The sequence below is a fragment of the Ctenopharyngodon idella genome, chromosome 4 (assembly GCF_019924925.1).
Source record: "Ctenopharyngodon idella isolate HZGC_01 chromosome 4, HZGC01, whole genome shotgun sequence".
NCBI lineage: Eukaryota > Metazoa > Chordata > Actinopteri > Cypriniformes > Xenocyprididae > Ctenopharyngodon > Ctenopharyngodon idella.
The window spans coordinates 15,115,133-15,137,684 of NC_067223.1; the positions used below are offsets into that span (position 1 = coordinate 15,115,133).

General features: G+C 40.0%; 2 protein-coding genes across 2 annotated transcripts in view; one reads left to right on the forward strand and one right to left on the reverse strand.

Moving 5' to 3' along the window:
• The window catches only part of cog5 (component of oligomeric golgi complex 5), a 74,672-nt gene that overhangs the window by 43,171 nt on the left and 8,949 nt on the right, over window positions 1-22,552 (reverse strand). The window contains exon 7 of the mRNA XM_051892461.1: window positions 4,417-4,547. Within this exon, the coding sequence (XP_051748421.1) occupies window positions 4,417-4,547 (131 nt within the window). The remainder of the gene's footprint in view (window positions 1-4,416; window positions 4,548-22,552) is intronic.
• Window positions 15,423-19,485, forward strand: gpr22a (G protein-coupled receptor 22a). The gene is given in 4 exon segments (XM_051892464.1): window positions 15,423-15,730; window positions 16,670-17,542; window positions 17,545-17,591; window positions 17,886-19,485. Coding segments are annotated over 3 exon segments (1,383 nt in total). The 5' UTR covers window positions 15,423-15,730; window positions 16,670-17,497; the 3' UTR covers window positions 19,177-19,485.

Here is a 22,552-nt window from a genome sequence, read left to right on the forward strand (position 1 = left end):
ACTCACTCCCACTAAACGTTTACTCTTTGAATTCTTGCACCCGGGAACAATAGAAGTCGACACCATTATGACTAAAAGTTTGCTAAGAAGTATTTCCTACTAAAGTAAGGTGGTATTTGACTCTAATCAAGCAGAATGGGAGTGGCATTGGACGGGAACATACCCAGTGCATTATGGGTGTTCAAGTTTTTCTACCTATTTGGCAAAAGTGAAGACAACAGCATTTTTTCTCTGTTTTCTCTAGTCAGGTAGCACTGATTTAAAAACCAAAACAAATTCGCCTTTCTACTGTATAGGGAGCTAAGTTTTTTTGAAAGCCCATTTTGCCAGCAGTGAAGTACCCCTTTAATAAAAAAACAACTCTTCATTGTTAGTTCATGTTAGCTAAGGTACATTAAATAATATTAACAGACAAATTTTGATTTAAATAATGCATTAGTAAATGTTAACAAATGGAACCTTATTGTCAAATGTTACCAAAAGAGCTATTATTTTATGATTTCAAATTGAACAAACTTATTTTTATGGAATATTCTGCTTGCAAAGTGTGCTTATGCTGTCTTTCTTTAAAATAAATGACAATTGTTTAGATATTTTGCAATCCAATGCAGTGACATTCAGACATTTTTAGGGTCACTGTATTGTGGATGGAGAGATTGTCATTTCTCCTCTTCTGTAAGCGAGAAGGCTGCATTAATGTCCATTCCCCTACGAGCTTGTGAAACAGGACACTGGCCCCATGAGTACTCTGCTTTTCTGGGTCAGGAAGACAGGAGCCATAGCGAGAGTAGCCAATTGTATATGCGTGTCTGCGTACACACTTGTGCGACTCCACACAGTGAATTTTGAGCCCTTTGAGACCCTAGTATGATTCTCCAGCTCGGACCACACACACACACCTCAATGACCTCCAACCAATGTTTGCCGAGTAAGCAAAGACCTTCACTGTGGTAATCAGAACCCACTTCCAAAACCTCATCTACACCAAAAAAAGAAAAAGGAAAGAAAAACATGAGTGTCACCTCTTGCGACCTTCTGTGTGAAAACACCCTTCTTAAGCAGCTGATATAAATGTATGAGCAGAGAAATAAAAAAGAAGACTTGAAACAAGGTGGATAAAAAATTTAACAGACCTCCTCTTCTCTCACCCCATCCGAAATTAATGCGCAGATACAGGCTACACTTTTTGTTCTGCCTCTCTGCATGTCAATGTCTAATTTTGACCTTCAAATGCACTCTCCTTTCAAGTGCCCTTCTGACAGTATGGCAGCGTATCAGACAGCTGATGCTTTCAAAACAGGAATGCACTGATATAAAGTGCCACTCTTCTAAATTTCATTAAAATCGTACAGAGGAGAAAAATACACTATGCAATATGTCACTCTGCACCAAAAAGCAATTGTTTAGAACAGATGAATCCTTCCAATCCTATATTTTTTATTGCAGTTCCCGCAGCTTAAGACCTTCCCTCTTGTTTCTTTTCATCAAATCTTAATGACATGAAACTTAAAATTATATTAAATCAATAATATCATAGCCAGCTTGATCCCATTAAGTCCTAATGGACAAAATCATGTCCAGCTTTGAATTATTTTCAAATGAATATTGTTTCACTTGGAAATACGTCATCTTACAGAAATCAAATGCATTGTTTTACGTTGTCTTTAAGCACAGGACTTCTTGCAACGCTAATGAAATTGTTTTGTGTGCTAAAAGGGATGTTCCCGGATCAATACAAGTCAATCTGAAAAATATGTTTACAGTAATACACTCACAGTGGAAGTCAAGGCAAGGCACTGTATAGAAGTAAATCTTAAAATGGGCACTGTTTCAAAAGTATCATTATGCAACTTTTAACCATTAAACTATTGTCAACTCAAAAAAAAAAAAAAAAAAAAAAAAAAATCACGAAATAATTTAACTAAAAAAAATACAAGCAGCACAAATATCTCGCCCCATAAATTTACACTCTAAGTGCATTATTGTAAAAAATGTTATTACAAACTGAGGGATGAGATTATAGATAGATTGATCTTGCTAACTTGCATTAAACCCAGAATATTCCTTTAAAAACATAAGAAGATCCAAGTTAAAGGGATAGTTCACCCAAAAATGAAAATTCTGTCATTAATTACTCACCCTCATGTCATTCTGAGTAAGACTTTCGTTCATCTTCAGAACACAAATAAAGATCTTTTTGATGAAATCTGAGCTTTCTGACCTTCCATAGACAGCTACGCAACTGACACTTTCATGCTTCAAAAAGTTCATAAAGATATCTGACAACTAATCCATATGAATTGAATGGTTTAGTCCAAATTTTCTGAAGAGACACGGTCGCTTTATATGATGAACAGATTGAATTTAGGCTTAGATTCACATAAACATTCATCAATGCACACATCAGTTGTGGTAAACGGAAGCTCAAGAATGTTTGTTTGATGTGCGAGAACCAATGAGGTTCATTCTCGTGTGTCACACGGCACATTTGAGCTTCTGCAAGAACCAATGAGGTTCATTCTCGCGCATCAAGCAGGTTCAGTTGAGCTTCTGTTTATGTTTGCTGATCAATGTTTATATGTGAATAAAAGCCTAAATTATAATCATATAAAGTGATCGAGTCTCTTCAGAAAATTTGGACTAAACCACTTAATTCATATGGATTAGTTTTACGATCTCTTTATGAACTTTTTGAAGCGTCAAATTGGTAGTTGCATAGCTGTCAATGGAACAGAAATCTCTCAGATTTCATTTAAAATATCTTCATTTGTGTTCCAAAGATGAACGAAAGTCTTACGGGTTTGGAACAACATGAGGGTGAGTAAATGATGACAGAATTTTCATTTTTGAGTGAACTAACCCTTTAAATCTTGGTTAAAATTCAGAATTCAAATTGAAATTCCTGCTTTTTTGTTGAGAATAAAAGAGCAAAATGAAGAGAACCATCTCTCCACATGAGCTCAGGAATAGCGGCTTATGTAACCCACACAATTCTAAATATACTGATGCAGGACTGGCCATGGAGGAGTGGAGTGAACTACATGATAAGATCCAGAACAACAAATACATGAACAGAGGTCAGGGGGCTCTTGCATCGCTTGGTTTTATAATGAGATGCTAATAGGGCAAGAAGTTGTTGTAGGGAGACCGCAGAGAGAGAATTTGTTAGAGATGCTGGTATAGAGAACTGTGATTGAAACAGCCATTCACTCAGGATCACAGGCAGCTATGATGCCCCCAAAAAGGGTCTAGCACGGCAGTGCACTAGGTTTTTTTGAAAGACAGACACCATTACGCAATATCTACATTTAAAAAGATCACACAGTGGTCAATGTCATTACGTTATCTGCAGCCAATAACCTTGAGACAACGTGTGAAAGATGGTGGTGACTGACCATCACACAATCAACCCCTGGGGCTACAAAAAAAAAAAAAAAAAAAAGAGAAAAGAATACAACCGGCAGGCATTTAGCAAGCGGCCAGCAATGGAAACCATTAAAGATGCAGGAACAAACAGAACCTAGATGACATTCTCCTGACTGGACCTCATCAGATCCAAACTCCCTGAATGCTCATGTTTTCAAAAGACACCTGATGGCCCATGAGAGATGCATAAAGCAATCAATTATTGACCTTATAGTCTGTATTTCAACAGTCCTGTCATCTCCAACTGGAGCTCTGCATTGATTTGTTCCATAAACAGTGCTGAAAAATTAAACTGTCAATCTAAGGAAATAAAAATTTAGAGACGCAATCAGCAAAACGTAACGACCGTGACAGCTGCGTTTGTAGGATGATATGCAACATATCCTGTAGGTTATTTGTGGAGGCATTTCAAAATGGTACTTTACTGAAAAACAAACATATTCTGCATCTTTCAGCCCCTGAGATGGCTCCATGTGGCAGCTGAATTTCTGAAACGTGACTGGACAGTTCAGTGTGATGGCTGTGTGTCTGTAGACAGGGGAAAAAAGGCCAGTGAGGCCCATCTGCTGTGTGTGAGCGCATCGTGTGTGACAGAGAAACATGCTGAGGGAGAGATTATAGAGTGATAGAAAGAATACTGGCACTGGTTTCATCCTGTTGAAGTTTTAGGTTACGGATCAATTCAATTTTAAGAGCAACTACATGAATGCAAATGCTTCTACTCAAAACTCAATTCCATTCATTGAAATGTGTTGGACCACAATTCATAACACAACACAAGTGCATTTTCAGCATTGCTTGTACTTGTAAATTATTTCTGGTTTTGGTGTTGGAGAATTTAGAAATTGCTGCCTGCCTAGTGACAAACTACTCATAAATTAAAGTTGTTAGTCTACCCTTAAACTACAGGCTTTTTTATGCCACTGAAAAAGCAGTTAAGTATTGGAACATTTTGTACTTTGTTTCTCAAAGGCATTGTGGTATTTTTACCTGAATTTCCATGCCCTGTTCCAGTAATCGTTTGGCTTGGTTCTCCACCTCCAGACGAGCTCGACTGATGAACAGCAGGTCATTTTCTATGACATCAATACCTGACAGATCAACACCTTGGGACAGGTAATCTGAAAGGAATGGAACAAAACATTTTTTAAGCTTTTTAAAAGCATTTTTTAGTTGTTAAAATAAGGGGAATCAACCAAAACTAAAATAATTCCATCTTATTCTATGGGCAAATGTTTTATAAGACCTTTTTTCGTAAACATGGGCAGTCATATGTTTATGTGATAGATAACAGGAACATGTCATATGGAGGATAAGCGTGTTTGCACACCCCTAGGGACCCGTTTGAGGCGCATGCAAACCGTCTTCTTCGCAATTGTCTGCACTACTTAGGGGGTCTGGAAGCCACCCGACCCATCATCGCAGCAGGCTGTGGAAATTATGCTCGATTTAGTTTTTTTTTTTTTTTTGCGTGAAATACATCAAAAACTGTTGGAAGAGATGAGAAAGGCTTCAGAAAGCACTCAAACAGTGCTAATGTTGGCAGTTTCCTACTTAGGGCTGATTAAACTCATTTCAAAGAGCAAAGCATTTATTTAGACCAGGGGTACTTAACAGGCGGGCCGCATCCGACCCATTGGCATTCATTTTGCGGCCAGCGTCATGCTAAATATGAATGTATTTTTATTATAATTTGCACTCGGAAGTAGCTCGAATATTAGGCAATGTGACTTCATGTTTGCGTCATTTAAATGCAGTTGACACTGACATTTTGCAGCAGAGTCCTGCACATGGGAAAACAGTTTATCCCTAGTTTTCCATCCCCTGATTTAAGAACTCTTAGAAGAGCATTATAGCCTACTATTCAGACATTACATTTTTTAAGACTTTTTTTTTTTTTTTCTCCGCACACGTGCTCCTAAACACATTTTACGGTTCACACACATATAGCCTATTTTTAGTCACACATGTGAGTGAAACGCTCACACTGTCGAGCCCTGTCACTTTTCTGATTTACATTCAAAATTGACAGAAGCAGGCTCATTTTCACCCTGAGCTTTATGCATTTAGAGATTTTTTTTTTTTTTTGACACTTTAAATAGGATAATCATTAAAGGGGACCTATTATGCCCCTTTTAACAAGATTATAATAATATAAGTCTCTGGTGTCCCCAGAATGTGTCTGTGAAGTTTAAGCTCAAAATACCCCACAGATCATTTATTATAGCTTGTCAAATTTGCCCCTATTTGGGTATGAGCAAAAACACACCGTTTTTGTGTGTGTCCCTTTAAATGCAAATGAGCTGCTGTTCCCGGTCCCCTTTCCAGAAGAGGGCGGAGCTTTAACAGCTCACGCTTCGGTCGCTCAACAACAACAAAGCTGGAGAATCTCACGCAGCCAAAATGAGGATTGTCAGTAACGGTGTTCAGCCTTACATTGTTCAAACCGGAGTCGACACTGATGGAGAGACTCAGGAAGAAGTTATAACTTTTAGAATGAAACTGGACGTTTCTGAATGGTTAGTGGATAAATTTATGTAGTTGCTGTGGAGTTGATTCAACTCATCGACTAGCATGTGCCGTCATGTTAATCTTTTGTGCAAATCCAGTGTTGAATTGACCCTCGTTTGTGAAGCAGTCTTGTCTACTACAACAACTCTTCCTCTTCTCTAAAGCAGCCCAACATGGCCTCACCCCCTTTGTTGCGTGTTCTCGGGGGCGGGGATTATGTAAATTTTAGGGTTAGTGATGTCACCAACCCAGGAAGAAGCTCGTTGTAGTCCCTACCAGCCATTTGTTGTAGTCCTTAAAAAGCAATTTCTGTAAAAGAAAATATCTTCCTTTGCATTGAACTTTGAGCGTCGTAACTTTGCAAATGTTGTTTATGCTCAAACAGCAACATTACACACTAACTAAAGTTAAAAAAGTGAAATCATAATCAAGGACCCCTTTAAAGGACTAGCAAGACTTGTAATTACTTAATAAACTACAAATACTGTCTTAAGAAGGGTAAATATAGTCTTACGATTTGTGGCCCTTCACATTTTATGTGGTTTAAATGTGGCCCTCTTGGCCTCTGAACTTGAGAACCCGATTTAGATGGCAGCATGCCCTGAAATGAATACATCACCAACTAGGGCAGCATCTCCTAGGATAATGTGGGATACAGGTGGAGGAGGCTTAACGTCCCAGATACACCTGAAAATATTCCACACTGGAGAACAGCTGTTATTCACAACCGTTCATGTGATAAAGTATGTTTACAAGCTGCTTAATTCATAAAATGCAATTGAAATTAAAAATGAATTAAAGCAAAATTGATTATTAAATCTAAATCCATAAAATTATCCCATGATTGGAATCCCTAAAAGGTTTTATATATGAAGTGCCTGACGGAACCTTCAAGGTTCTATATAGAACCTTTTCTTCTAAGAGTGTGTTATAGAGCTTCCTTGAAGGGGTAGTTCACTATCAACATTGGACCCCATTGAATAGACAAAAACACCATCATTTGTGCTGCACAGAAAAAAGAAATCCATACAGGTCAATTAGCCATTCAGAGAAGTAAATGTAATGTGTGTGCACATCTCTGATAAATACACAATTGTTTTGTGCAAGAAGCATATGCACAAAAGCATCCACACTTTAAAGAGTAGAAGATTCTTGCAAGTACATGAGAGGGAAAAGAAACAGCATCTCTAAACACAGGGTGCCACACTGAACAGGCCTCTGAACAGACAGCCCGTGAGTCAGAGATGCTGACTGATACGGATACAGTGGCACCAAGCAGAACAATGTCACTACATAGATCCACTCATTAGCGCCTTCTGAGGGCACACACACCATCTGACAACTCTGTGACTCAATTTGCAGACTGCTAACAAAGATATCATAAAGAACCCAGAGCTGTCTCATTAGAGGAGGTCAGATATCTTGCTGAGGAAATAACTCCATACTGTAGCACCCAGATGCTTTGAAGCGACCTTGAGTTTGTGGTTCAAAATCTGGAGAGATTGAGATCCGTATGAAACAGGTGGCTTCTACACAGGAAAGCAGGGGGGAGTCTTTGGCTCCGCTTCGTGAAGGTAGGCCCAAAGCCAGACTAATATCAACAATCCCTGCCAGAAGTCTCTGTGTTTCAGCGCAATTTCATTTCACCTCATTTTCACCCTCTCCTGCTTCACTCTGCCAGAGCACAACAATTATATTGTCCTAGAAGAAAACCACAATACTGAAGGGTCTCAATTAGCATTCTATCATTTGCACTTTGATAACTAGAGATGAAACTGTTGCATGCTGGTTCTAAAAGGACAACTGGATGCAGGGATTTAACATGACATGATGATAGCGTAACTCAGGATATGTTTGGAATGGCATGCTTCTAGGGCTGCACAATTAAATTAATCAAAATTGCAATGGGGCCGTTTGTGGTTATTAAACAGCAAGGCTGAGATTTAATTAATGCACACACTGCATTCTACAGCACTCTACTCTGTCTGCAGTCTACTACTCATACTTACAAGTGTTCGCTTTAAAGGATTAGTTCACTTCAGAATTAAAATTTCCTGATAATTTACTCACCCCCATGTCATCCAAGATGTTTATGACTTGCTTTCTTCAGTCGAAATGAAATTAAGGTTTTTGAGGAAAACATTCCAGGATTTTTCTCCATATAGTGGACTTCAATGGTTACCAACAGGTTGAAGGTCCAAATGTCAGTTTCAGTGCAGCTTCAAAGGGCTCTACATGATCCCAGACAGGGAATAAGGGTCTTATCTAGCAAAACGATCGGTCATTTTCAAAAAAAAATAATAATAAAAATGTATATACTTTTTAACCACAAATGCTTGTCTTGCACTGCTCTGCGATGCGCACTACGTAATCACGTTGAAAAGATCACACGTGACGTAGGTGGAAGTACCGACCCAACAGCAGGTCTGACATCATTTGTTGTTTTACCTTTTTTATTGTAAAGGGCGTTTGACTTAGTCTTTGCATGTTCGCTTTGTAAACACTGACCTACGTCACGCGTGACCTTTCCAAAGTGATTACGTAATGCGTGAAGTCATGGACGCGCATCGCAGAGCTAGTGCAAGACAAGCATTTGTGGTTAAAAATTATATATATTTTTTGATGACCGATCGTTTCATTAGATAAGACTCCTATTCCTCGTCTGGGATCATGTAGAGCTCTTTGAAGCTGCACTGAAACTGACATTTAGACCTTCAACCCATTGGTAACCATTGAAGTCCACTATATGGAGAAAAATCCTGGAATGTTTTCCTCAAAAACCTTGATGACATGGGGGTGTGTAAATTATCAGGAAAATTATAATTTGAATTCTGAAGTGAACTAACCCTTTAAGTCATATTTACACAATACTGGGTGCAAAATAACCCAATATTTATTTCTGAGATAACAGTAACTGGACATCACTTGCTAAATTAAAGGCATAGTCCACCCAAAAATGAAAATTCTCCCATAATGCACCATTCCAGATGTATTAGACTTAATTTTTTAGAAAAAAAAAAATCATCCATCTCTGTGAGATTCGCTGAATCCCAATTTGCATACTATCCGTCCTAAAAAGTATTCGAAAATAGAAAATAGAATTAGTGTGTCCCAAATTGTAGTAATGTTGAAATGAATATTCCAAAGACACCTGGATGGTCTACTTTTTCCAGTTAGGATCCGAAGTGCAGATCTGTGCACACCCTTAACGGCTAATATTGCCCACAACCCATTGCGCTGTGGACGAGGACACATAACCAAGCGACAGAGTGTCCGTAAAGACTCAATTATGATCCCAAAGCTGACATACTCTTCTGCTACACACTCAAAAGTATGTACTTTTTTTTTTTTTTTTTTTTTTTTTCCACAAAAACAGTACATACTTTTAGGGCATAGTATAAGTAGGCGAATTGGGACACAGCAATTATTTTTTTTATTTGGATGGAGTATCCCTTTAAACACGCAAGGCATACAGTACGTATGGTGCACCGTGCAGTAGGAATACACCAGTTTTACGTTTTGAACACAACCACAGCTCCCCTCTCCCAAATCAAATCATGCTGGGGTCATGAAGGTCAGAGGGCAGGCCAGGGGGAGGGGCATAGATGCACGTTCAATCATAGTTCTTGACTCTGTAGTTTCGGTGTTGCAGAAAAAGACGCTTGTGTGACCGTGTGTTGGCTCTTCACAGGCCTTTTTTTGTAGAAGCACTGGAGAACCATTGGCTCAGCATCAATCACAGTTATTACCTGCATTTATCTGGAACGAAGCACAACAGCCACTCCACAGAGAGAAGGTGCAGCATGCAATATAGTGTAAAACGATTCTAACTGTGACCTTGGAAATGCAATTTTTCCTATTACGGTGGAAAAAAGAAGAGACCGATAAGAAACATTAGTGCAAATTCAATATGAGGTCTGTCTGAGGAGGTGATTCCTGCAAAGCGGGGCACTCAATTTGAGATTAAAACGAAAGTGGAAAAAAAGGTAATTGCTGTTAGTGTAGATTGAGTCATCTCTGAAATTCCAAGGAAGAGCATGAAAATGTCAAACGAAAGCGCAATACTAGGTTCAAAATCACTTGAATTCAAAAACTCATCACCAAACATCAAAAGACAAGCTCAAAACCAATCAAATTGTGCTTTGTTTTCAGTGTAAATAAAATAAAAATACAAAAGAAAACATTTGCAATGCCAAAACATCTGGATAATCTAACTAAAAGAACATCGAAAGTTGACTAATAAAAGAGAATTATAGCATTTTAAGACGTACCCCTACAGCAGTGGAGAAAAACCATTTTCAAAACAGACTTTGATAAAATGGCCAATAATCTATAGCCTGCACAGTGGCACATGACACAGAATGGTCATGAGAACAGCCTACAGAGACTTCTGGGATCATGCTAAATCACGTGCCAAGGGACAGGAGAGAGCACTATAGCACGTTACTTAGCCTGAAAGCAAGCTTAAACCATTTCTCTGTCAAATTACTTCTTATTCTCCCACCAGACCCAATGTCTCCTTTCAAATGGACACTTCACTGCTACGATACTTGACGGGTGAGGGAAATACAAACAATTCAGTTGGTCAGAAGTGACAAGAGAGTGAATAAACGCTCCAGCAGCTTCTTGATGGAATCGCTACTTACACACTGAAATCACATCCAAAGTTCAGGCATTGTCCTCGCACATCAATTTGACCAACTGGAAAAATAAGCTGGGCTCTTTCAGACAGGAGTTCAAGCTTCCATTCTATACTTCAATAAATTTCCTAAACTACAGTGGTAAACCATTGCTGCTACCGTTCGTAGTGCTACTAACATTGATGATCCTGTAAACGTGGTTCGGACCTAAAAAAGGAGAAGAGATACTAAATATTCTGGTAAAATTGAACTATACTTTATGCTTTATTAGGCTACATATTGTTAAAGGCACACTATGTAAATTTTCGCCGCCAGAGGTCGCTTATTCAAAACAAAGGCGCAGGTTAATGACGGCTTGATTTCGAGGGAATCACGGGAGGTGTTGTCTTCACGTCTACAGCCGGTGGAAAAGAATCGGGACGGGACTCGGGAAGAAATCATATTCATGGATGAGATTATTAACGTCACTCTAGTACGAAGCAGAGCAGGACCGAGTGCTGTGCGAGCAGAAACGAGGCCGCTGGAGCGATTGCTAATGAGAGATAAGCACATGCCTTGAGAGCAGTGGAGCTTTTATTATGCCACAGTCGCTGCTTCCGCTTCTTCCGGTCAAGCGGATGTGGGGTAACGCAGCATTGTTTTATCATATTAGATATATTTGTGTGTTGGAAGTTGTTATAATGCTACTCTGCGTTCGCTCGGCAGCTGCTATGAGACACTTGTTGCACACTGCAGTAGATCGATATTAGGGATGGTAATACATGGTACTCGCTGTTCAAACAATAAGACTTACTGCGTTGAGCTATATAACATGATTAGTTTTCTGTCGATGAATGTATCCAAACACTTGCTCACCTGTCTAATAAAACACATAATATATTAAAGCATCTATGGTGTTTCCATGGTTTCTACAAAGTAAAAAAATGGAAATCTAGGGTAACGCGGGTATGACGTCATTGATAGACGACGCACGAACATGGTCCGTATCCTGGTTAAAATTGCTTATCTCTCTGGATTTAAATATTCTTGGAAACATTTGGGATAATGTAAGTACACAAGTCACCAAAATACATAACATTGTTCTAGTGGTTTTTGGATATTTTAATCCAAAAATATTACATATTGTGCCTTTAAAAACTTTTCCTTTTTATTTTATTAAAAAAATATCATGGGTATGCCATTATATTACCATAGCATCTAATATTTCCCATAACAATATCACATTTATTGCAAAAGTTCAATATAAATGCGACAGCATATTTATAGAGAATATTTATTCTGTACTCGGCATGTCATTTTGTGGGGTGTTGTCTGAAGATTAAACCCAGGTAAGGTTGAAAAATGAGGCTCTTACAATAGAAGCACTTGGGAAAAGATCCTAAAATTGCAGAAAAAGTATCAGGATACAGGCTTTCAGTAAGAAATGTGCAGTTTGTTTTTAGTTTCAACTAACATATGAATTATGTTGCCTGTGTATGTCTATGTGTAGTGCTGTCCTACATATGTCAAACATCTTCTCTTTCAGCATTAACCAATAACTAAAAATCAGTAATATTCATTTCATTAGCATTAGACTCCAGTATCAAAGTGTTCTGTCCTTGAATCAGATCAGATTATCAGGGAGGTGATAGAGCTTTTTGAAGGTCACCCTGTGCATAAGGGATGCCGTTTTCCCATGCCTCCCCTCCCCCGGAGCAACAAAACACGTAACAACACAGCTCTCTGGACTGTGGCAGGAAGTGAATGAAGTAGGAATGCTTTGTTGGGATTGGACAGAATCCCTATGGAATGGCTAAGCAAAGCTGAACCAACATACGCAGTAAGCAGAAGTTCACAGTCAGGGTGTCCCTGCTAATCTGCCGCCGTGAAAACACGATGTGGGGGATCCAGACTCACATTAACACTGTAACCTTGCGTCACAGGATGACGTGTTGGCCCCGCTGAGGCTGAGGGGACTTGACACTGTTTATACAACTAAAGCCTCTGAAATCTGCTAAATACAGGACAATCTCATTTCCCACAGTCTCTTCCACTGCATTTGAAGCTGAAAAATTATCATTTAGCCACCCCTAGTATTGTTCATAATTACTCCTAACCTAACACCCCAGAATCTGAGACTGCACTATATTTAGTATAACCATCTGTATCAATTGCATTGGTTATAAGAATGTTTGAACATCTGTTTAATTCTGTAAAAGCATCCAAAATCTCCTTGCAATCGCTTGCATCATATTCCAGGCCTTTGAATGTCAAACACACAAGTAAGTTTGTCAAAATAAAGTGCTCCAAGATCAGTTCAGTCATGTGCCCGAATTTCTTCTAGCTGAAGTGCAGTGGTAAACTTGTTTAGTTCCACTTTAGACCAAGCTCAACAGATGTGCATTTATTACGCTCAGCCATGACGGAACAGCTGTAGGACTTTGGGGACTGTAGACTGCCAGAGGCGACTTTGACCACTGGGTCTGTCATCTGCATTTGGTCTGTCTCAAGTCCACATGCAAGAGAGCCCTTGGAGACACTGGGAACGTGACCAAGAACAGCTCCCGAGTCTCAGAGGGAGTAGTGAGCCAACAAAATATAACACTACAGGCCAACCAGAATTTCCTGTTTGGCTTTGGTTTTTAGGTGGCCGTTAAGTTTAACTTCAAATGTACTTGTACAAAAGTTACCAACATGTACCAATAAAAAAGGAACATCATATCTAAAATGTAATAACAGATACTGGAGAACTGCCTAGGGATAGCAAATCACTTTCAGATAAAGTTCCCCAACCTGTCCTACCTGATACATGGCACTGGACGAGATGCAGAGAATAGAGAGGGAAACTTGGGTATATGGATAGATGATAAGCTTTCATATTGCTAGTTCAGTTAGGAAGCTCAAAATATTGGCTTTTATTTTAGAAATAAATCTTGTTTCACTTTAAATGCCAGAAAAAAAAAAAAAAAACTTGTGGAAGCTACTTTTTTTTTTTGCCTGCGATTGATTATGGTGATATATTGTATATGCATGCAGCTACCTCTATTTTACAGAGCCTTGATTCAGTGTACCATGCATCTTTGCGATTTACATGGTAAACTTCCACCCTACCTCTTAGGGTGGTAGTTACCAGTTGTGCTCCTCCAATTGTTTGTTTTTTAATGCACCGAGTTCTGACAGATCTGGGGAAAACTGCTTTTTTTCCCCATAATAATGCACCTTGGACATGGAATAAATTGCAAAAAGATTTATATCTGAATATACATATATATTGATGAATAAGGCAATTATAAAGAATGTGGTGAAGGAGACGTGTAATTGTTTTCAGTAAAATGTTTTGGTGTTTAAATAAGTGTTGTACATGTTGTGTTTTTATTGTGAGTTTAGATGGCTGCTACCTTGGCCAGGTCTCTCTTGTAAAAGAGATCATTTGATCTCAATGGGACTTCCTGGTGAAATAAAATAAAATAAAATAAAACTAAAAAATAAAACAGAGCCACAAAAAGAGGTAAAACCCACAGCTCACACCGATCTCAATCACCAAGATGGCTGTAAAATCTTATTGGATGACCTACATTCAGCTGTTCTCAAAATACCTATATCCACTCATCAAAGTCTATATAAAATGGATAGTTAACCCAAAAAAGAAAATTAATAAATGGCTTATGCTTTAAATGCATACATTTTGAGGAGTGGTGGTAGGACCCCAAACATATGGAAGGGATTCAGCCAGATAAGAAGCGGCAAACTGCAAGGCGGCATCCCAGAGGGTCCTGCCAGAGACCCATTGGGCTCACTTGATTCTAGGAGGTTGCTCTAGGGAGCAGAGGTGTAGATTTTACACAACTCCTCATCCCTCACGCCTCTCCCAGTGAGCTGGCACCTGGCGTCTTACCTTCCGCTCCTGGAACCTGCGGTTGCTAAGCACAAGTTAATTCACCCAGGGCTTCTGGAGTTCTGCTTCCACTCAATGAGCATCAGTCACAGCAGCATTATCAAGCTAGAATCACACAAACACACTCAATAGGGCAGTTTATACAACAAGAGAGAGATAACGACAAAGAGAGTGGTCATTACTGACAGACACTAGACATGTCAAATGAGACGTCAGCTTTTGAAATCGAGGGAAATAGTGCTTTGGGGCACTAGCTCGAGGAATTGTCTAAAAATATAGAAAATATAAACACACATTCTCTCTCTCAAGCTTAGGTATCTACTGAGAACTCTCTTGGGACAGGGTCTGAATAAAAGGTTTAAATATTAATGCCCACCTTGAATATTTAGGAGTATGTTCGGCTTGGAAATTTGAAGGCTTTTTTGTGATTTACATTAATAGAGTTTTAATTTGGTGAAAAAAAAAAAAGTGATGTTCCATAATTAGCCCATTCCTTTTCTTCATATCAGTGTGCACCAACACGCCCACACATGTACAGCAAAAAAGACTGAACCTAAATCACGCTTCATGCAAGGTTTGTCATGTGTGCATTATGAAGACTCAGATGGACTCACTCATCCTTGCTGAGGGCTATTACATTGTTTTCTTATTTACTCGCTTCTAAACTGTGGATGTATGAACAATTTAGGAACAAAAATAAAAAGTTAGGAAGAGAGCAAAACAGTGTAATTTTGTGACAATACTCTGTGTCAATAAAGAAAGTAAAATTCACCTGTTGGTGTAAGCCCTATTTAAGCAACAGGGCAACAAAGGGTTACAACTATTACATGAGACTAACCGGGAACCATAGAAGTGTTATAAACCACAGCAGAGAAAGGGAGGAAGGGGGAGGGAAAGCGAGAGTGATGAGGGGAGGTAGGAGGGAAGAGAGAGAGAGAGAGAGAGAGAAGAGGAGGAGGAGAGAAATGAGTAGGTAGGGCATTTTGAAAGCGCTGAGTGTAGGGATGGTAAGAGAGAGAAAGACTGAGAGGAAAGGAACAAGGGAGGAGGAGAGGAGCAGATCTCTAAGCAAGATGCATGGCACTACATCCTACAACATCTGACTTCCCTGCCCCCCTTGACAGGCGAGGGAGTGCTTAGAGAAAGGCAGATAGAGGAAGACAGGCAGACTCATCCCTTCAGACAAGCATGTCCTTTATCACTCGTCCTGGCATGGCTCTACTCAAACTGGGAGATATATGGGCTACCAGGTCACTCGCTCTTATGGCAGCAACAAGAGGTAAAAAGCTTCAGGTTTCTGTACTCTCACAACTAGAGCATCTGCTAAGGGGAATGCATGCCATTTCATACAAGCCATAACTGTAAATATCGGTATAAAGCTGACAACTTTTTCTTTTTAAATACAGGAAATACTGTGCAGGGTTGAGACCAAGAGTGAGCAAATTTACATGACAGTATGCTTTAAATTCAGAGAAGTTAACTTCTGTAGTGTGGACAGGAAGATGCATTGATTTAACAACTGTTTAGGAAAAAAAAAAAAAAAACTGTGCTGACACTTGCATTGTGGGAAAAAAGATGCATGCTGTTTTTTATGTGGTTCCAACACAGTAACTGACACACTTAACTCAATTAATGTATGTGGAAAGAGCAAAACTGAGCAATCGAAACCCATCTAACCCATTATCCTCTTAAAGGGAAGATGATGTATCGCTATTACTGCTTCTGTCTAGTGCTGAAAGCTGCCTTCTAGCTCAGGAAAAAAAAAAAGAGAGCAAGAGAGATGCTTGGAGATGTATGAGTATTCTGCTCTACATATATGGAGTATAGCCCTTGTACGCATGGTGTGGGAGTACTGCAACTTGCTCTGCAAACAACCACTCACAGTCACAGTGGGAGTCCATTATTGCAAAGGAACATTAGTTTAATGAGTTTCTATTGGGCTTAAAGCTTTTTAACTAACTTATTGCACCAGAGACACCTTCAAAGACAAAAAGTTGACTTTGACTGGGGTTAAACCTTAAAAAGGCAATTGGAAGGGTGTACAATCACTAAAAGGTCTCTCCATTACATTTGCAATGCACGTTTTATAATAGAACAAGAGTTACCGTAAAATGGTTCATATGAATGCTAAGGAGATGCCACTATCCTGTAGAGATTTTCAAGGTCATTTATGACTCGGGTAGAAATAATTCTAACTCATTTTCTTTGCACCTACCAGCAGCCAGAGAGTGAAACTACGGAGGATGGAGCTGCTGTTCCGGTGTCCCACATGAACACTGTGAAAAAGAGAGGGTAAATATATGACACACCGTGCACTGGCTTGACTACCTCCTTCCCTCTGGAAACCTGTGACCTTGTTGTGATTACTGTGAACCGCTGTCTACCTGACTGGTCTCCTGGAGCTGTACTCTGGCACAGCAAGTGGAGGTGTGATTTACTCAGGTGGAATACAAGGGGCAGTGGACTCTGCAGGGAGACGGTGCGACTTTTGTTATATGGTGAGGAGAGAATGCCAGTCCTAACCTGTCACACTGAGGGAGATGCAATTCTGCTTGTGGTTCACAAAGTCTTGGAATAATCACTGAGGATGGGACATGGTGCTGTCCCTGATCAGTTCTTCAAAATCAGTTCGGCCAATACAAAGGACAAAAGGCTAAAGACAAGCCTGAATACAACACAGCTTTCATGTCAAGACCACGTGGATATTACAATGCACAAACCCTTCCCACGCTCTGAAAAAAAGGAAGAGCAGAGTGTGTTTCCATCTCCCACATCCTCCCACAGAAATCTGAGGATGCGAGGGAATGAGGTGTGAGCTGTTTGGACTGCGTTTAAATCAACCCTACAGAGAGGTGTTTGAGGAAACCGGGGTGTCATCACTTGTTCGGTCTGTGTCATGCTTGGGCTGATGACAGCCTTTGCTGAGCTCGTTTGAAATCACTTCTTTCAGAAAAACTAAAAAAAGCAAGCCCACAGCGGAGCAGGTACATAACAGAATGGCGTTGAAGGAGCAAAGGACACTGCTGAGATAAAGAGGCGTTGGAGTATGGTTGGCGTCTATGACATCCTGCCAACACATCAGCGCTTTGGTTGCATTTGCTACACAAGCTCCTAACAAGGACAGTCAACACAAGGGAGGGGTGAGTTTTGTTAGTCTATGCACATCTTTTATGTGCACATGTATTGCATTTAAATGTTTCATCCTTTTTAGGTTCTTTCTTAATTGTGGTCCATTTACATTCTTGTTAGCTAGAATTTGGGTAAGTCGTACTTTAGAAGCTAAACAGTTCTGGTGTTAACAGTCAGTAGCATGCCATAGAAATGCTTCTCAGACAAACCTGTAGCATCTAAACAACAGTTAATTTCTGGTAAAAGCTTGCTGTATTACCCAACAGACATGTTAAAACAGCCACTTTAATTTTTTGCATGTGTAGGAGAATGCATACCCCTCCTGTGCTGGGATTCCAGGCCATCATGAGCAACGTCACTGTCCTCGATAACGTTGAATCTCTCGACTTCGAAATGGACACTCCTAAACCTGTCAGCTTCCAGGTGTCTCTAACAGGTTTCCTCATGTTGGAGATTGTGCTGGGTCTCAGTAGCAACCTGACTGTTCTGGCTCTCTATTGTATGAAGTCAAACCTGGTGAGCTCTGTCAGCAACATTGTAACCATGAACCTTCATGTGCTGGACGTGCTAGTATGTGTGGGTTGCATCCCACTTACAATTGTGGTGGTGCTATTGCCACTAGAGGGCAATAATACACTCATTTGCTGCTTCCACGAGGCTTGTGTGTCCTTTGCTAGCGTCGCTACTGCTGCCAATGTCCTGGCCATCACACTAGACCGCTATGATATCTCAGTTCGGCCTGCAAATCGAGTTCTCACAATGGGACGCGCAGTGGCCCTGTTAGGGTCCATTTGGGCTTTATCATTTCTCAGCTTCCTGGTACCCTTCATAGAAGAGGGTTTCTTTAGCCAGGCAGGTAACGAAAGGAATCAGACAGAGGGGGAAGATCCTTCAAACCAAAACTACACTGAATTGGGACTGTACTATCACCTGCTGGCACAGATCCCAATCTTCTTCTTCACTGCTGTGGTCATGCTGGTTACTTACTACAAGATTCTGCAGGCACTCAACATCCGCATTGGCACACGTTTCCATTCGGCGCCCAAGAAGAAACCAAGAAAGAAAAAGACCATCTCCATGACTTCCACTCAGCCAGAGTCCACCGACGCCTCGCAGAGCAGTGCAGGCAGGAATCCACCATTGGGTATGCGTACCTCTGTGTCTGTGATCATAGCCCTCCGCAGGGCGGTCAAACGGCACAGGGAACGCCGTGAACGGCAAAAGAGGGTTTTTCGCATGTCACTTCTCATCATCTCCACCTTCCTGCTTTGCTGGACACCCATCACCGTGCTCAACACATTTATCCTGAGTGCAAAGCCGAGCAACGTCACTGTGCGTCTCAGACTGGGCTTCCTGGTCATGGCTTATGGAACCACCATTTTTCACCCACTGCTCTATGCCTTCACTCGACAGAAATTCCAAAAGGTTCTAAAGAGTAAAATGAAGAAGCGTGTTGTGTCAGTTGTAGAGGCTGACCCTATGCCTAATAATGTGGTCATCCACAACTCATGGATTGACCCAAAAAGGAACAAAAAGGTGACTTTCGAGGAGACAGAGGTCAGGCAAAAATGCCTCTCATCAGAGGATGTGGAATGAGCTACTGGGCCAATTTTAGGCAAATATCCTCATCAGGTAAAGAATCATTAAAAAGGGAAACCACTAATCCAAAGCAGTAAAGAACTTAAGTGTATTAACTGTACAGTACCTCAAGAGGAATAATTTATTATTATTTATTGTAATGGTGACTATTGTAGATGTCATAGATGGTAGTGTAAATACTGCATGTGCTTTATTGAAGTGGTTCTAGAGATTGTACATACATACATAAGTATAAACCATAAATGTAAAGAAGTAGAAACTGATTTTCCTGGGTTTGTTCATTTGCATTAAATACCCCAAAAAACAGCTGAAGAGATTTTTTTGTTATGATGAACCCTACGCAACTGCTTTGTGATAACAATGGTCCACATTTCAGGAGTAAAGACTCTTTTTCACTCTGTAGAGAAAGAGGTTTTATGTCTGTTCTCCTTCCACCACGCCAATTTTAACACATGGAAAATATAACAAACAATTTTAAGAATTCAAACTAAGGGTTTCATTAAGTGGATATCTACTATCTGCCCTCTACCCTGCAATAAAAGGAACAAGATAGCTATATTACTACTCAGGTCAACAAGTCACAGGGTGGACTTTCAAAGCAAGGTCTGCTTCCTTTCAAAATCACTCGCATGGCCAGTTGGCATAAAAATCACATCTTTTTATAGGGATGAGGGAGGTGGTACACAGCATATTGTCAAATAAAGCTGCTGGGGTATGAAGTGGTTGGGGAGTGTGAAATGAAAAGGTGTTGACTTTAAATACTTGACCTTATGAGACCCATTGAGCTGATGGCGTTTGATTATAGGTTAAACTGGATTAGAGGGTGATAAATGTATCTTTTGGCAGGCTAGGAAAAATAATCACCCCTTGCACTGCAGTAATGAAAGGTCACACTGATCTGTGTTAGGGGCAAAGTCATACCATTGCACACCAGAAATTAAATAAAATGCAGTTCTGAGATGCAAATTAATTCTCAATTGGGTTGACATGCTCAAATTCAGGAATGGGTAATAGTATTGGATGATAGCTTGCTTATAGTGTGATCTAGCGGTGCTGGGACTAATAAAAACTTTGTGATGTCACGCAAACAGAGGCGAAAATATCTCAAGGGTGTCAATAATGACATATGACTCCATCATAGAGCCCCTAATTCCTAATATACTTTATCAGATTAAACAGCTTTTTCAAGCACTTAAAGATTTTTACGTTCAGCGTATATCATAAAGTGACTGTTCTTGAGTTTATCTATAGATTACAGGTCAGAAAGCCAGGATAGCTGATCCATATTTAGAGCTCAAACACTGCGCTGAACAAGAGCAAGTAGCAGTTGACGTGCATGATTGATGCATGTCTTTAATGGAGTTACAGGTCTCTCAAAACAGTGAGCAACTGTAGTAAAACCTGCAGTGTCAAATCTGTCCAAACCGCTGTACCCAAGACCCAACTATCTTGGGGCCCTGTGCTTCAATATCAATATCAACTTTTAGCTTAAATGCACTCCCAGACAACTCCAAAGGACTCTTTGTGCCAATCGTATCATCATATGCAACAGATAATACAGCAGCCTGTGGAGCTGTTGCCCTGTGATGAGTTGACCTAAGATTTAGGGTTGCCTCATGAATGAAGGCTTTATTGTTTTAGCTGTAAACAAGCTGTATAGACATTTCTGAGAGGCATGTTGAGAATATGGGCCCCTTGCCAGTAAAAAAGGGCTGCCAAAACTGGAACGACTCTGCTTACAAGTCGTGTTCAGGGCCTGAAAACATCCAAAGTCACATTAGCACTAATGCAAGGTACTGTTTCATTGTTAATGCCAATAAAAAGAGGTTAAGAATATTGAACTGCCTGGTATTGCTACTATTACATGTATCTTGATTTAGACATCATTAACCTGGTTAGCTCTTTTGTTTTGTTTTACATAACACCAACAACAAACTAAACGCCCCTAGAAATAAGGATCAAACTTTGAGCAGCATCCAAGAGGCACATGTTCCCTCTGCTGGCCTCTGTATCCACAGACTGTAATCAAACCACAAAGAGGATTGTTTCACCGCTTTGTCTTTAAAATGTGTCTAATTGGAGCATCCTCTCCACTGTCTGCTTTCATTCACCCAATCTATTCCTCTTACCTCGCTACACTGATCGTGACAGCCACATGCCACTCATATATTCCCAGAGGAGCGAGTCACTGAGTCCAAAGTCCTGTGATTGACACATCTCCATTTGACAGACAGGTGCAGTTCGGGTGTTGTAAAAGAAACAAACAGAATCAAATCCCTTTAATATACAATATTATTTCAATATATAAGGTAACAACGTGGCTCACGTGAGTGCATTTACTCAGATGTAGAAAAATAACCATTTCCATAACAGATTGCAGCACACAGTTCTCACTTCTTACTGTCAGTTCTCAGCTCTTGACATTTATCTGTCCTCAACAGCATCATTCCTTCAGTTTGCCAATGTGATCCCATGTGATGATTGTAAAGAGCTTTGGGTGTACATAAGTACATAAGAAAAGTGCTACATAAATGCTTTATTCATTCACTCATTCAACTCCAATCATCTCATTACGGCTGACAGCCGTCACACACATGCCTTCCACCAATCAAAACACCTTCACCTCCCTCCATTGTCCTAATCAATCCTTCACTTTAAGCCATTTAGAGTTCTCCTTCAACTGTTCATCAATCCATCTGGCCGTCCATCCGTCCCTTACATCGCTGGGAAAGGATTCATAAATCATGTTACTAAGTGTGCTGTCATTATTGTGTTAGGAGGAGCACTATAATTCAAGGTTGATTCAGACATATGTTTTGTGGACTCCGTAAGAAAATAACCAACATCCTACGAAGTTAAAGAGTAATATGAAAGAAAAATTGAGTGTTTTGAATTCATGCCATATTGGTCACTATGGTAAAGAAATGCCTAGAGAAGATACTGGCCTAGGGTGTATCAGGATATACATCACAGTATAGTTCTCTACCCTACTATTGCATGGTATATGCTGCCCATCCGACCAAACCTACACTGGAACACAATGATGTCTCAGCTAACGTCTTACACAGTTATGCCACATGGTAAACAGGAAAGCGATTTGTCAATTAAACCTTTAAGGGTCCATTATCATTTATTGATCGTCTTGTTTACAATCCAATAACATGATGCTATCAGCAGCTTTATAAACTCTCAATCACTGTCCAACTGCACCTCGTCAGATTTCTTGTAACACCATCTGAGGACAGAGTGCACTAGACAGAGACAGACTTCAAAACAAAGAAATCATTTTAATTGCTTCTACAGTTTCAGGGCTGCATCCTGCTGTATTTGGAAAAAAAAGATGACGGTAATCTAGCACGTACCGTAAAACATT